Source organism: Branchiostoma lanceolatum, chromosome 16 (assembly GCF_035083965.1).
Source record: "Branchiostoma lanceolatum isolate klBraLanc5 chromosome 16, klBraLanc5.hap2, whole genome shotgun sequence".
Taxonomy (NCBI): Eukaryota; Metazoa; Chordata; class Leptocardii; order Amphioxiformes; family Branchiostomatidae; genus Branchiostoma; species Branchiostoma lanceolatum.
This window is the reverse complement of record NC_089737.1, coordinates 4107111-4120845: the sequence shown is the minus strand read 5'-3', so window position 1 is coordinate 4120845 and position 13735 is coordinate 4107111. Positions and strand designations below refer to the sequence as shown.

General features: G+C 39.8%; 1 protein-coding gene across 1 annotated transcript in view; it reads right to left on the bottom strand.

The window, feature by feature from the left end:
- Positions 1-871: 871 nt before the first annotated feature.
- Positions 872-13735, bottom strand: part of LOC136422149 (beta-1,3-galactosyltransferase 1-like) — a 29238-nt gene continuing 16374 nt past the window's right edge. Inside the window, exon 2 of the mRNA XM_066409796.1 lies at positions 872-1634. Within this exon, the coding sequence (XP_066265893.1) occupies positions 872-1634 (763 nt within the window). The remainder of the gene's footprint in view (positions 1635-13735) is intronic.

Below are 13735 nucleotides of genomic sequence, written 5' to 3'. Positions count from 1 at the left end.
AGAGAATTTACTGCATATGTGTGATTTCTGAAACATCTTAGTTGCAAGGGCTGAATGGTTCGTTGATAATCTTCAAAGGAAGCCATCTAGATCTGAATCTGTGACTTTTCCCGGAATTTCTAGATCCTATCTGTGCCATGCTGTAAAAACGTACTTTTCAGCAGGTTGACCCCTCCTGTATTGAAAGAAAAAGATAAATAAACACCTTTTCTTTACTTGCTATAAAACACCACTTGGACTGTACAGAGATGCAATTTGTGTGGGTCAGTATTTTTACTTCTTTAATTGATGATGATGATTCACTGTATTCTGCGGCTCAGAGGTTGTGGAAACAGCCTCTGGCTGCATTCAGTCTTTCTTCATTTCTTTCCACTGTGCCTTCTTTCCTGCGAGCTGCCGTAGCTCTCTGAGTTTCTTTGCTGTTCTTAGGTCTCCAATTCCTTTGTTCTTGAGGTCTGTTTTTAGGACACTTAGTAGGTTTGTGCAATGTCGTCCTTTCCTGGCCTTGTATTTGTTGCACCCCACTGTAGCAAATTCTAGTGCCTTTTGTGCTGGAGTGTCTTCGGGCATGCGGAGGATGTGCCCTAGCATGCACCACCTTAGGTGGTTAACTTTCACTGACAGTTGGGTGGTGTTGCACATCTTATATAGTGCTTTGTTAGAGATCTTGTGGGGCCATTGGTACCCTGTGATTTTGCGCAGGTGCTTCCGATGACATGCATCAAGTTTGTCCAATGCTGCCTTTGGCACTGCCCAGCTGTTGCAGTTGTATAGCATTATGGAAACACAAGTTGCGTTGTTTATTTGCAGCTTTTTTGTCAGGGGAATCTTTGACTTCTTTAATTACCGCTTAACAAAAATGCACTTTTGCCTAGCAACTGTTGGCGTCATGCCACGCCCTGATAATTGCATCATGAGTTTTAAGCCAATGAAAAGCTACCCTATCCTGATTAGTTGTACAAGATGGCGATGCCGCCCAAGGGTAGAAGCGGGTATCGTGTACAGGGTCAACCTTTAGTTGTTCCAAACACAGCCCCAAGAACGCGTCCTCGAGAAACAGGTACTTCAAGGTCAAAGACACCTCGTAGATCTGGCCCGTGATGTCGTTGGATATGACGTAAGCAAATCCACTAGGGTATGTTGGGAAAGTGTCTCTGGGATAGTCTTCCTTACTTACGACCCACCGACTGCCGTACCCGCGATTAGAGGTTCTAAGCGGCCTCGCACCGTTGTTAACATACCCTGTCACAAATCTCTTAGTCATCGTTGAATTCAGATCCCGTAAATGTCTAACTAAGTTATAGATTTGCACAAAAGTGTCATCGTCAGCTTTCAGGACGAATTTGGCGTTGAAACAGAACTCTGAGGCCCACTTTAGGCACATAACGGTCTTGATGGTCAAATTTTCATACGAAGCGACGAAGTCCTCTTGGATGATGTCCTTTTGGACCGTGTTTTCGCGTTCCAGTCCTCGTTGTGTCGAGGCGTTGCCGGGTTTCCCCACCGCGAAAACTGTTTTAATGGCAGTTCCCGGCACGTTGCTCTCGTTCCCCCATGTCTGCCTGATGGCTGACCTCTGCGCGTGGTTCCCAGGTGCTGACGTCACAATGACGAGGAGAAACACGTCACTTCCGCTGCATTTCTCAGGATTGTTGGTGACCAAGCGTTATAGACCAATTCAGTTCTCCGGTCTAAAATTCAATCTCTTTATCAGAATGTTCAAACTTTACATTCAAACGATAGGGCACTTGGAGGGTATTTGAAGAAAATGAAATCACTTTACTTTCTCATTCATGGTTAGGAAGTAATAGCTGACCAAAGTTACGCCCCCCACCCCATACTTATAAAGCATTATAGACAGACCGTTCGGTGTAATATGACCAGCTGCTGCCGCGCCGCGTGCCTGCGAAGTTGGTGTGTTACGCCTGATGGCGGTTATACCGGCTATATAGATACAGATACAGATACAGACCAATTCAGTGCTCCGGTCTAAAATTCAATCTCTTTATCAGAATGTTCAAACTTTACATTCAAACGATAGGGCACTTGGCGGGTATTTGAGGGAATGAAATCACTTTACTTTCTCATTCATGGTTAGGAAGTAATAGCTGACCAAAGTTACGCCCCCCGCCCCATACTTATAAAGCATTATAGACCAATTCAGTGCTCCGGTCTAAAATTCAATCTCTTTATCAGAATGCTCAAACTTTACATTCAAACGATAGGGTACTTGGTGGGTATTTGAGGAAATGAAATCACTTTACTTTCTCATTCATGGTTAGGAAGTAATAGCTGACAAAAGTTACGCCCCCCACCCCATACTTATAAAGCATTATAGACCAATTCAGTGCTCCGGTCTAAAATTCAATCTCTTTATCAGAATGTTCAAACTTTACATTCAAACGATAGGGCACTTGGCGGGTATTTGAGGAAATGAAATCACTTTACTTTCTCATTCATGGTTAGGAAGTAATAGCTGACCAAAGTTACGCCCCCCACCCCATACTTATAAAGCATTATAGACCAATTCAGTGCTCCGGTCTAAAATTCAATCTCTTTATCAGAATGTTCAAACTTTACATTCAAACGATAGGGCACTTGGCAGGTATTTGAGGAAATGAAATCACTTTACTTTCTCATTCATGGTTAGGAAGTAATAGCTGACAAAAGTTACGCCCCTCGCCCCATACTTATAAAGCATTATAGACCAATTTCAGTGCTCCGGTCTAAAATTCAATCTCTTTATCAGAATGTTCAAACTTTACATTCAAACGATAGGGCACTTGGCGGGTATTTGAGGAAATGATAACTTTACTTTCTCATTCATGGTTATGAAGTAATGGCTGACCAAAGTTACGCCCCCCACCCCATACTTATAAAGCATTATGGACCAATTCAGTGCTCAGGTCTAAAATTCAATCTCTTTATCAGAATGTTCAAACTTTGCATTCAAACGATAGGGCACTTGGCGGGTATTTGAGGAAATGAAATCACTTTACTTTCTCATTCATGGTTAGGAAGTAATAGCTGACCAAAGTTACGCCCCCCACCCCATACTTATAAAGCATTATAGACCAATTCAGTGCTCCGGTCTAAAATTCAGTCTCTTTATCAGAATGCTCAAACTTTACATTTAAACGATAGGGCACTTGGCGGGTATTTGAGGAAATGAAATCACTTTACTTTCTCATTCATGGTTAGGAAGTAATAGCTGACCAAAGTTACGCCCCCCACCCCATACTTATAAAGCATTATAGACCAATTCAGTGCTCCGGTCAAAAATTCAATCTCTTTATCAGAATGTTCAAACTTTACATTCAAACGATAGGGCACTTGGCGGGTATTTGGGGAAATGAAATCACTTTACTTTCTCATTCATGGTTAGGGAGTAATAGCTGACCAAAGTTACGCCCCCCACTCCATACTTATAAAGCATTATAGACCAATTCAGTGCTCCGGTCTAAAATTCAGTCTCTTTATCAGAAAGCTCAAACTTTACATTCAAACGATAGGGCACTTGGCGGGTATTTGAGGAAATGAAATCATTTTACTTTCTCATTCATGGTTAGGAAGTAATAGCTGACCAAAGTTACGCCCCCCACCCTATACTTGTAAAGCATTATAGACCAATTCAGTGCTCCGGTCTAAAATTCAGTCTCTTTATCAGAATGCTCAAACTTTACATTTAAACGATAGGGCACTTGGCGGGTATTTGAGGAAATGAAATCACTTTACTTTCTCATTCATGGTTAGGAAGTAATAGCTGACCAAAGTTACGCCCCCACCCCATACTTATAAAGCATTATAGACCAATTCAGTGCTCCGGTCTAAAATTCAATCTCTTTATCAGAATGTTCAAACTTTACATTCAAACGATAGGGCACTTGGCGGGTATTTGAGGAAATGAAATCACTTTACTTTCTCATTCATGGTTAGGGAGTAATAGCTGACCAAAGTTACGCCCCCCACCCCATACTTATAAAGCATTATAGACCAATTCAGTGCTCCGGTCTAAAATTCAATCTCTTTATCAGAATGCTCAAACTTTACATTCAAACGCTAGGGCACTTGGCGGGTATTTGAGGAAATAAAATCACTTTACTTTCTCATTCATGGTTAGGAAGTAATAGCTGACCAAAGTTACGCCCCCCGCCCCATACTTATAAAGCATTATAGACCAATTCAGTGCTCCGGTCTAAAATTCAATCTCTTTATCAGAATGTTCAAACTTTACATTCAAACGATAGGGCACTTGGTGGGTATTTGAGGAAATGAAATCACTTTACTTTCTCATTCATGGTTAGGAAGTAATAGCTGACCAAAGTTACGCCCCCCACCCCATACTTATAAAGCATTATAGACAGACCGTTCGGTGTAATATGACCAGCTGCTGCCGCGCCGCGTGCCTGCGAAGTTGGTGTGTTACGCCTGATGGCGGTTATACCGGCTATATAGATACAGATACAGATACAGACCAATTCAGTGCTCCGGTCTAAAATTCAATCTCTTTATCAGAATGTTCAAACTTTACATTCAAACGATAGGGCACTTGGCGGGTATTTGAGGAAATGAAATCTCTTTACTTTCTCATTCATGGTTAGGAAGTAATAGCTGACCAAAGTTACGCCCCCCGCCCCATACTTATAAAGCATTATAGACCAATTCAGTGCTCCGGTCAAAAATTCAATCTCTTTATCAGAATGTTCAAACTTTACATTCAAACGATAGGGCACTTGGCGGGTATTTGAGGAAATGAAATCACTTTACTTTCTCATTCATGGTTAGGGAGTAATAGCTGACCAAAGTTACGCCCCCCACCCCATACTTATAAAGCATTATAGTCCAATTCAGTGCTCCGGTCTAAAATTCAATCTCAGAATGTTCAAACTTTACATTCAAACGATAGGGCACTTGGCGGGTATTTGAGGAAATGAAATCACTTTACTTTCTCATTCATGGTTAGGAAGTAATAGCTGACCAAAGTTACGCCCCCCACCCCATACTTATAAAGCATTATAGACCAATTCAGTGCTCCGGTCTAAAATTCAATCTCTTTATCAGAATGTTCAAACTTAACATTCAAACGATAGGGCACTTGGTGGGCATTTGAGGAAATGAAACCACTTTACTTTCTCATTCATGGTTAGGGAGTAATAGCTGACCAAAGTTACGCCCCCCACCCCATATTTATAAAGCATTATAGACCAATTCAGTGCTCCGGTCTAAAATTCAATCTCTTTATCAGAATGTTCAAACTTTACATTCAAACAATAGGGCACTTGGCGGGTATTTGAGGAAATGAAATCACTTTACTTTCTCATTCATGGTTAGGAAGTAATAGCTGACCAAAGTTACGCCCCCCACCCCATACTTATAAAGCATTATAGACCAATTCAGTGCTCCGGTCTAAAATTCAGTCTCTTTATCAGAATGCTCAAACTTTACATTTAAACGATAGGGCACTTGGCGGGTATTTGAGGAAATGAAATCACTTTACTTTCTCATTCATGGTTAGGAAGTAATAGCTGACCAAAGTTACGCCCCCCACCCCATACTTATAAAGCATTATAGACCAATTCAGTGCTCCGGTCTAAAATTCAATCTCTTTATCAGAATGTTCAAACTTTACATTCAAACGATAGGGCACTTGGCGGGTATTTGAGGAAATGAAATCACTTTACTTTCTCATTCATGGTTAGGGAGTAATAGCTGACCAAAGTTACGCCCCCCAGCCCATACTTATAAAGCATTATAGACCAATTCAGTGCTCCGGTCTAAAATTCAGTCTCTTTATCAGAATGCTCAAACTTTACATTCAAACGATAGGGCACTTGGCGGGTATTTGAGGAAATGAAATCACTTTACTTTCTCATTCATGGTTAGGGAGTAATAGCTGACCAAAGTTACGCCCCCCACTCCATGATTATAAAGCATTATAGACCAATTCAGTGCTCCGGTCTAAAATTCAATCTCTTTATCAGAATGTTCAAACTTTACAATCAAACGATAGGGCACTTGGTGGGTATTTGAGGAAATGAATTCACTTTACTTTCTCATTCATGGTTAGGAAGTAATAGCTGGCAAAAGTTACGCCCCCCCACCCCATACTTATAAAGCATTATAGACCAATTCAGTGCTCCGGTCTAAAATTCAATCTCTTTATCAGAATGCTCAAACTTTACATTTAAACGATAGGGCACTTGGCGGGTATTTGAGGAAATGAAATCACTTTACTTTCTCATTCATGGTTAGGAAGTAATAGCTGACCAAAGTTAGGCCCCCCACCCCATACTTATAAAGCATTATAGACCAATTCAGTGCTCCGGTCTAAAATTCAATCTCTTTATCAGAATGTTCAAACTTTACATTCAAACGATAGGGCACTTGGCGGGTATTTGAGGAAATGAAACCACTTTACTTTCTCATTCATGGTTAGGGAGTAATAGCTGACCAAAGTTACGCCCCCCACCCCATACTTATAAAGCATTATAGACCAATTCAGTGCTCCGGTCTAAAATTCAATCTCTTTATCAGAATGCTCAAACTTTACATTCAAACGATAGGGCACTTGGCGGGTATTTGAGGAAATGAAATCACTTTACTTTCTCATTCATGGTTAGGAAGTAATAGCTGACCAAAGTTACGCCCCCCGCCCCATACTTATAAAGCATTATAGACCAATTCAGTGCTCCGGTCAAAAATTCAATCTCTTTATCAGAATGTTCAAACTTTACATTCAAACGATAGGGCACTTGGCGGGTATTTGAGGAAATGAAATCACTTTACTTTCTCATTCATGGTTAGGGAGTAATAGCTGACCAAAGTTACGCCCCCCACCCCATACTTATAAAGCATTATAGTCCAATTCAGTGCTCCGGTCTAAAATTCAATCTCAGAATGTTCAAACTTTACATTCAAACGATAGGGCACTTGGCGGGTATTTGAGGAAATGAAATCACTTTACTTTCTCATTCATGGTTAGGAAGTAATAGCTGACCAAAGTTACGCCCCCCACCCCATACTTATAAAGCATTATAGACCAATTCAGTGCTCCGGTCTAAAATTCAATCTCTTTATCAGAATGTTCAAACTTAACATTCAAACGATAGGGCACTTGGTGGGCATTTGAGGAAATGAAACCACTTTACTTTCTCATTCATGGTTAGGGAGTAATAGCTGACCAAAGTTACGCCCCCCACCCCATACTTATAAAGCATTATAGACCAATTCAGTGCTCCGGTCTAAAATTCAATCTCTTTATCAGAATGTTCAAACTTTACATTCAAACGATAGGGCACTTGGCGGGTATTTGAGGAAATGAAATCACTTTACTTTCTCATTCATGGTTAGGAAGTAATAGCTGACCAAAGTTACGCCCCCCACCCCATACTTATAAAGCATTATAGACCAATTCAGTGCTCCGGTCTAAAATTCAATCTCTTTATCAGAATGTTCAAACTTTACATTCAAACGATAGGGCACTTGGTGGGCATTTGAGGAAATGAAACCACTTTACTTTCTCATTCATGGTTAGGGAGTAATAGCTGACCAAAGTTACGCCCCCCACCCCATATTTATAAAGCATTATAGACCAATTCAGTGCTCCGGTCTAAAATTCAATCTCTTTATCAGAATGTTCAAACTTTACATTCAAACAATAGGGCACTTGGCGGGTATTTGAGGAAATGAAATCACTTTACTTTCTCATTCATGGTTAGGAAGTAATAGCTGACCAAAGTTACGCCCCCCACCCCATACTTATAAAGCATTATAGACCAATTCAGTGCTCCGGTCTAAAATTCAGTCTCTTTATCAGAATGCTCAAACTTTACATTTAAACGATAGGGCACTTGGCGGGTATTTGAGGAAATGAAATCACTTTACTTTCTCATTCATGGTTAGGAAGTAATAGCTGACCAAAGTTACGCCCCCCACCCCATACTTATAAAGCATTATAGACCAATTCAGTGCTCCGGTCTAAAATTCAATCTCTTTATCAGAATGTTCAAACTTTACATTCAAACGATAGGGCACTTGGCGGGTATTTGAGGAAATGAAATCACTTTACTTTCTCATTCATGGTTAGGGAGTAATAGCTGACCAAAGTTACGCCCCCCAGCCCATACTTATAAAGCATTATAGACCAATTCAGTGCTCCGGTCTAAAATTCAGTCTCTTTATCAGAATGCTCAAACTTTACATTCAAACGATAGGGCACTTGGCGGGTATTTGAGGAAATGAAATCACTTTACTTTCTCATTCATGGTTAGGGAGTAATAGCTGACCAAAGTTACGCCCCCCACTCCATGATTATAAAGCATTATAGACCAATTCAGTGCTCCGGTCTAAAATTCAATCTCTTTATCAGAATGTTCAAACTTTACAATCAAACGATAGGGCACTTGGTGGGTATTTGAGGAAATGAATTCACTTTACTTTCTCATTCATGGTTAGGAAGTAATAGCTGGCAAAAGTTACGCCCCCCCACCCCATACTTATAAAGCATTATAGACCAATTCAGTGCTCCGGTCTAAAATTCAATCTCTTTATCAGAATGCTCAAACTTTACATTTAAACGATAGGGCACTTGGCGGGTATTTGAGGAAATGAAATCACTTTACTTTCTCATTCATGGTTAGGAAGTAATAGCTGACCAAAGTTAGGCCCCCCACCCCATACTTATAAAGCATTATAGACCAATTCAGTGCTCCGGTCTAAAATTCAATCTCTTTATCAGAATGTTCAAACTTTACATTCAAACGATAGGGCACTTGGCGGGTATTTGAGGAAATGAAACCACTTTACTTTCTCATTCATGGTTAGGGAGTAATAGCTGACCAAAGTTACGCCCCCCACCCCATACTTATAAAGCATTATAGACCAATTCAGTGCTCCGGTCTAAAATTCAATCTCTTTATCAGAATGCTCAAACTTTACATTCAAACGATAGGGCACTTGGCGGGTATTTGAGGAAATAAAATCACTTTACTTTCTCATTCATGGTTAGGAAGTAATAGCTGACCAAAGTTACGCCCCCCACCCCATACTTATAAAGCATTATAGACCAATTCAGTGCTCCGGTCTAAAATTCAATCACTTTATCATAATGTTCAAACTTTACATTCAAACGATAGGGCACTTGGCGGGTATTTGAGGAAATGAAATCACTTTACTTTCTCATTCATGGTTAGGGAGTAATAGCTGACCAAAGTTACGCCCCCCACCCAATACTTATAAAGCATTATAGACCAATTCAGTGCTCCAGTCTAAAATTCAATCTCTTTATCAGAATGTTCAAACTTTACATTCAAACGATAGGGCACTTGGTGGGTATTTGAGGAAATGAAATCACTTTACTTTCTCATTCATGGTTAGGAAGTAATAGCTGACCAAAGTTTCGCCCCCCACCCCATACTTATAAAGCATTATAGACCAATTCAGTGCTCCGGTCTAAAATTCAATCTCTTTATCAGAATGTTCAAACTTTACATTCAAACGATAGGGCACTTGTCGGGTATTTGAGAAAATGAAATCACTTTACTTTCTCATTCATGGTTAGGAAGTAATAGCTGACCAAAGTTACGCCCCCCGCCCCATACTTATAAAGCATTATAGACCAATTCAGTGCTCCGGTCTAAAATTCAATCACTTTATCAGAATGTTCAAACTTTACATTCAAACGATAGGGCACTTGGCGGGTATTTGAGGAAATGAAATCACTTTACTTTCTCATTCATGGTTAGGGAGTAATAGCTGACCAAAGTTACGCCCCCCACCCAATACTTATAAAGCATTATAGACCAATTCAGTGCTCCGGTCTAAAATTCAATCTCTTTATCAGAATGTTCAAACTTTACAATCAAACGATAGGGCACTTGGTGGGTATTTGAGGAAATGAAATCACTTTACTTTCTCATTCATGGTTAGGAAGTAATAGCTGACCAAAGTTACGCCCCCCACCCCATACTTATAAAGCATTATAGACCAATTCAGTGCTCCGTACTAAAATTCAATCTCTTTATCAGAATGCTCAAACTTTACACTCAAACGATAGGGCACTTGGCGGGTATTTGAGGAAATGAAATCACTTTACTTTCTCATTCATGGTTAGGGAGTAATAGCTGACCAAAGTTACGCCCCCCACCCAATACTTATAAAGCATTATAGACCAATTCAGTGCTCCGGTCTAAAATTCAATCTCTTTATCAGAATGTTCAAACTTTACAATCAAACGATAGGGCACTTGGTGGGTATTTGAGGAAATGAAATTACTTTACTTTCTCATTCATGGTTAGGAAGTAATAGCTGACCAAAGTTACGCCCCCCACCCCATACTTATAAAGCATTATAGACCAATTCAGTGCTCCGGTCTAAAATTCAATCTCTTTATCAGAATGCTCAAACTTTACATTTTAAACGATAGGGCACTTGGCGGGTATTTGAGGAAATGAAATCACTTTACTTTCTCATTCATGGTTAGGAAGTAATAGCTGACCAAAGTTACGCCCCCCACCCCATACTTATAAAGCATTATAGACCAATTCAGTGCTCCGTACTAAAATTCAATCTCTTTATCAGAATGCTCAAACTTTACACTCAAACGATAGGGCACTTGGCGGGTATTTGAGGAAATGAAATCACTTTACTTTCTCATTCATGGTTAGGGAGTAATAGCTGACCAAAGTTACGCCCCCCACCCAATACTTATAAAGCATTATAGACCAATTCAGTGCTCCGGTCTAAAATTCAATCTCTTTATCAGAATGTTCAAACTTTACAATCAAACGATAGGGCACTTGGTGGGTATTTGAGGAAATGAAATTACTTTACTTTCTCATTCATGGTTAGGAAGTAATAGCTGACCAAAGTTACGCCCCCCACCCCATACTTATAAAGCATTATAGACCAATTCAGTGCTCCGGTCTAAAATTCAATCTCTTTATCAGAATGCTCAAACTTTACATTTTAAACGATAGGGCACTTGGCGGGTATTTGAGGAAATGAAATCACTTTACTTTCTCATTCATGGTTAGGGAGTAATAGCTGACCAAAGTTACGCCCCCCACCCAATACTTATAAAGCATTATAGACCAATTCAGTGCTCCGGTCTAAAATTCAATCTCTTTATCAGAATGCTCAACTTTACATTCAAACGATAGGGCACTTGGCGGGTATTTGAGGAAATGAAATCACTTTACTTTCTCATTCATGGTTAGGGAGTAATAGCTGACCAAAGTTACGCCCCCCTCTGCATGATTATAAAGCATTATAGACCAACTCAGTGCTCCGGTCTAAAATTCAATCTCTTTATCAGAATGTTCAAACTTTATATTCAAACGATAGGGCACTTGGCGGGTATTTGAGGAAATGAAATCACTTTACTTTCTCATTCATGGTTAGCGAGTAATAGCTGACCAAAGTTACGCCCCCCACCCCATACTTATAAAGCATTATAGACAAATTCAGTGCTCCGGTCTAAAATTCAATCTCTTTATCAGAATGTTCAAACTTTACATTCAAACGATAGGGCACTTGGTGGGTATTTGAGGAAATGAAATCACTTTACTTTCTCATTCATGGTTAGGGAGTAATAGCTGACCAAAGTTACGCCCCCCACCCCATACTTATAAAGCATTATAGACCAATTCAGTGCTCCGGTCTAAAATTCAATCTCTTTATCAGAATGCTCAAACTTTACATTCAAACGATAGGGCACTTGGCGGGTATTTGAGGAAATGAAATCACTTTACTTTCTCATTCATGGTTAGGGAGTAATAGCTGACCAAAGCTACGCCCCCCACCCCATACTTATAAAGCATTATAGACAAATTCAGTGCTCCGGTCTAAAATTCAATCTCTTTATCAGAATGTTCAACTTTACATTCAAACGATAGGGCACTTGGCGGGTATTTGAGGAAACGAAATCACTTTACTTTCTCATTCATGGTTAGGGAGTAATAGCTGACCAAAGTTACGCCCCCCACCCTATACTTATAAAGCATTATAGACCAATTCAGTGCTCCGGTCTAAAATTCAATCTCTTTATCAGAATGCTCAAACTTTACATTCAAACGATAGGGCACTTGGCGGGTATTTGAGGAAATGAAATCACTTTACTTTCTCATTCATGGTTAGGAAGTAATAGCTGACCAAAGTTACGCCCCCCACCCCATACTTATTAAGCATTATAGACCAATTCCATGCTCCGGTCTAAAATTCAATCTCTTTATCAGAATGTTCAAACTTTACATTCAAACGATAGGGCACTTGTCGGGTATTTGAGAAAATGAAATCACTTTACTTTCTCATTCATGGTTAGGAAGTAATAGCTGACCAAAGTTACGCCCCCCACCGCATACTTATAAAGCATTATAGACAAATTCAGTGCTCCGGTCTAAAATTCAATCTCTTTATCAGAATGCTCAAACTTTACATTCAAACGATAGGGCACTTGGCGGGAATTTGAGGAAATGAAATCAATTTACTTTCTCATTCATGGTTAGGAAGTAATAGCTGACCAAAGTTACGCCCCCCACCTTATACTTATAAAGCATTATAGACCAATTCAGTGCTCCGGTCTAAAATTCAATCTCTTTATCAGAATGTTCAAACTTTACATTCAAACGATAGGGCACTTGGCGGGTATTTGAGGAAATGAAATCACTTTACTTTCTCATTCATGGTTAGGGAGTAATAGCTGACCAAAGTTACGCCCCCCACCCAATACTTATAAAGCATTATAGACCAATTCAGTGCTCCGGTCTAAAATTCAATCTCTTTATCAGAATGCTCAAACTTTACAATCAAACGATAGGGCACTTGGCGGGTATTTGAGGAAATGAAATCACTTTACTTTCTCATTCATGGTTAGGAAGTAATAGCTGACCAAAGTTACGCCCCCCACCCCATACTTATAAAGCATTATAGACCAATTCAGTGCTCCGTACTAAAATTCAATCTCTTTATCAGAATGCTCAAACTTTACACTCAAACGATAGGGCACTTGGCGGGTTTTTTTGAGGAAATGAAATCACTTTACTTTCTCATTCATGGTTAGGGAGTAATAGCTGACCAAAGTTACGCCCCCCACCCAATACTTATAAAGCATTATAGACCAATTCAGTGCTCCGGTCTAAAATTCAATCTCTTTATCAGAATGTTCAAACTTTACAATCAAACGATAGGGCACTTGGTGGGTATTTGAGGAAATGAAATTACTTTACTTTCTCATTCATGGTTAGGAAGTAAAAGCTGACCAAAGTTACGCCCCCCACCCCATACTTATAAAGCATTATAGACCAATTCAGTGCTCCGGTCTAAAATTCAATCTCTTTATCAGAATGCTCAAACTTTACATTTAAACGATAGGGCACTTGGCGGGTATTTGAGGAAATGAAATCACTTTACTTTCTCATTCATGGTTAGGGAGTAATAGCTGACCAAAGCTACGCCCCCCACCCCATACTTATAAAGCATTATAGACCAATTCAGTGCTCCGGTCTAAAATTCAATCTCTTTATCAGAATGTTCAACTTTACATTCAAACGATAGGGCACTTGGCGGGTATTTGAGGAAATGAAATCACTTTACTTTCTCATTCATGGTTAGGGAGTAATAGCTGACCAAAGTTACGCCCATCACCCTATACTTATAAAGCATTATAGACCAATTCAGTGCTCCGGTCTAAAATTCAATCTCTTTATCAGAATGCTCAAACTTTACATTCAAACGATAG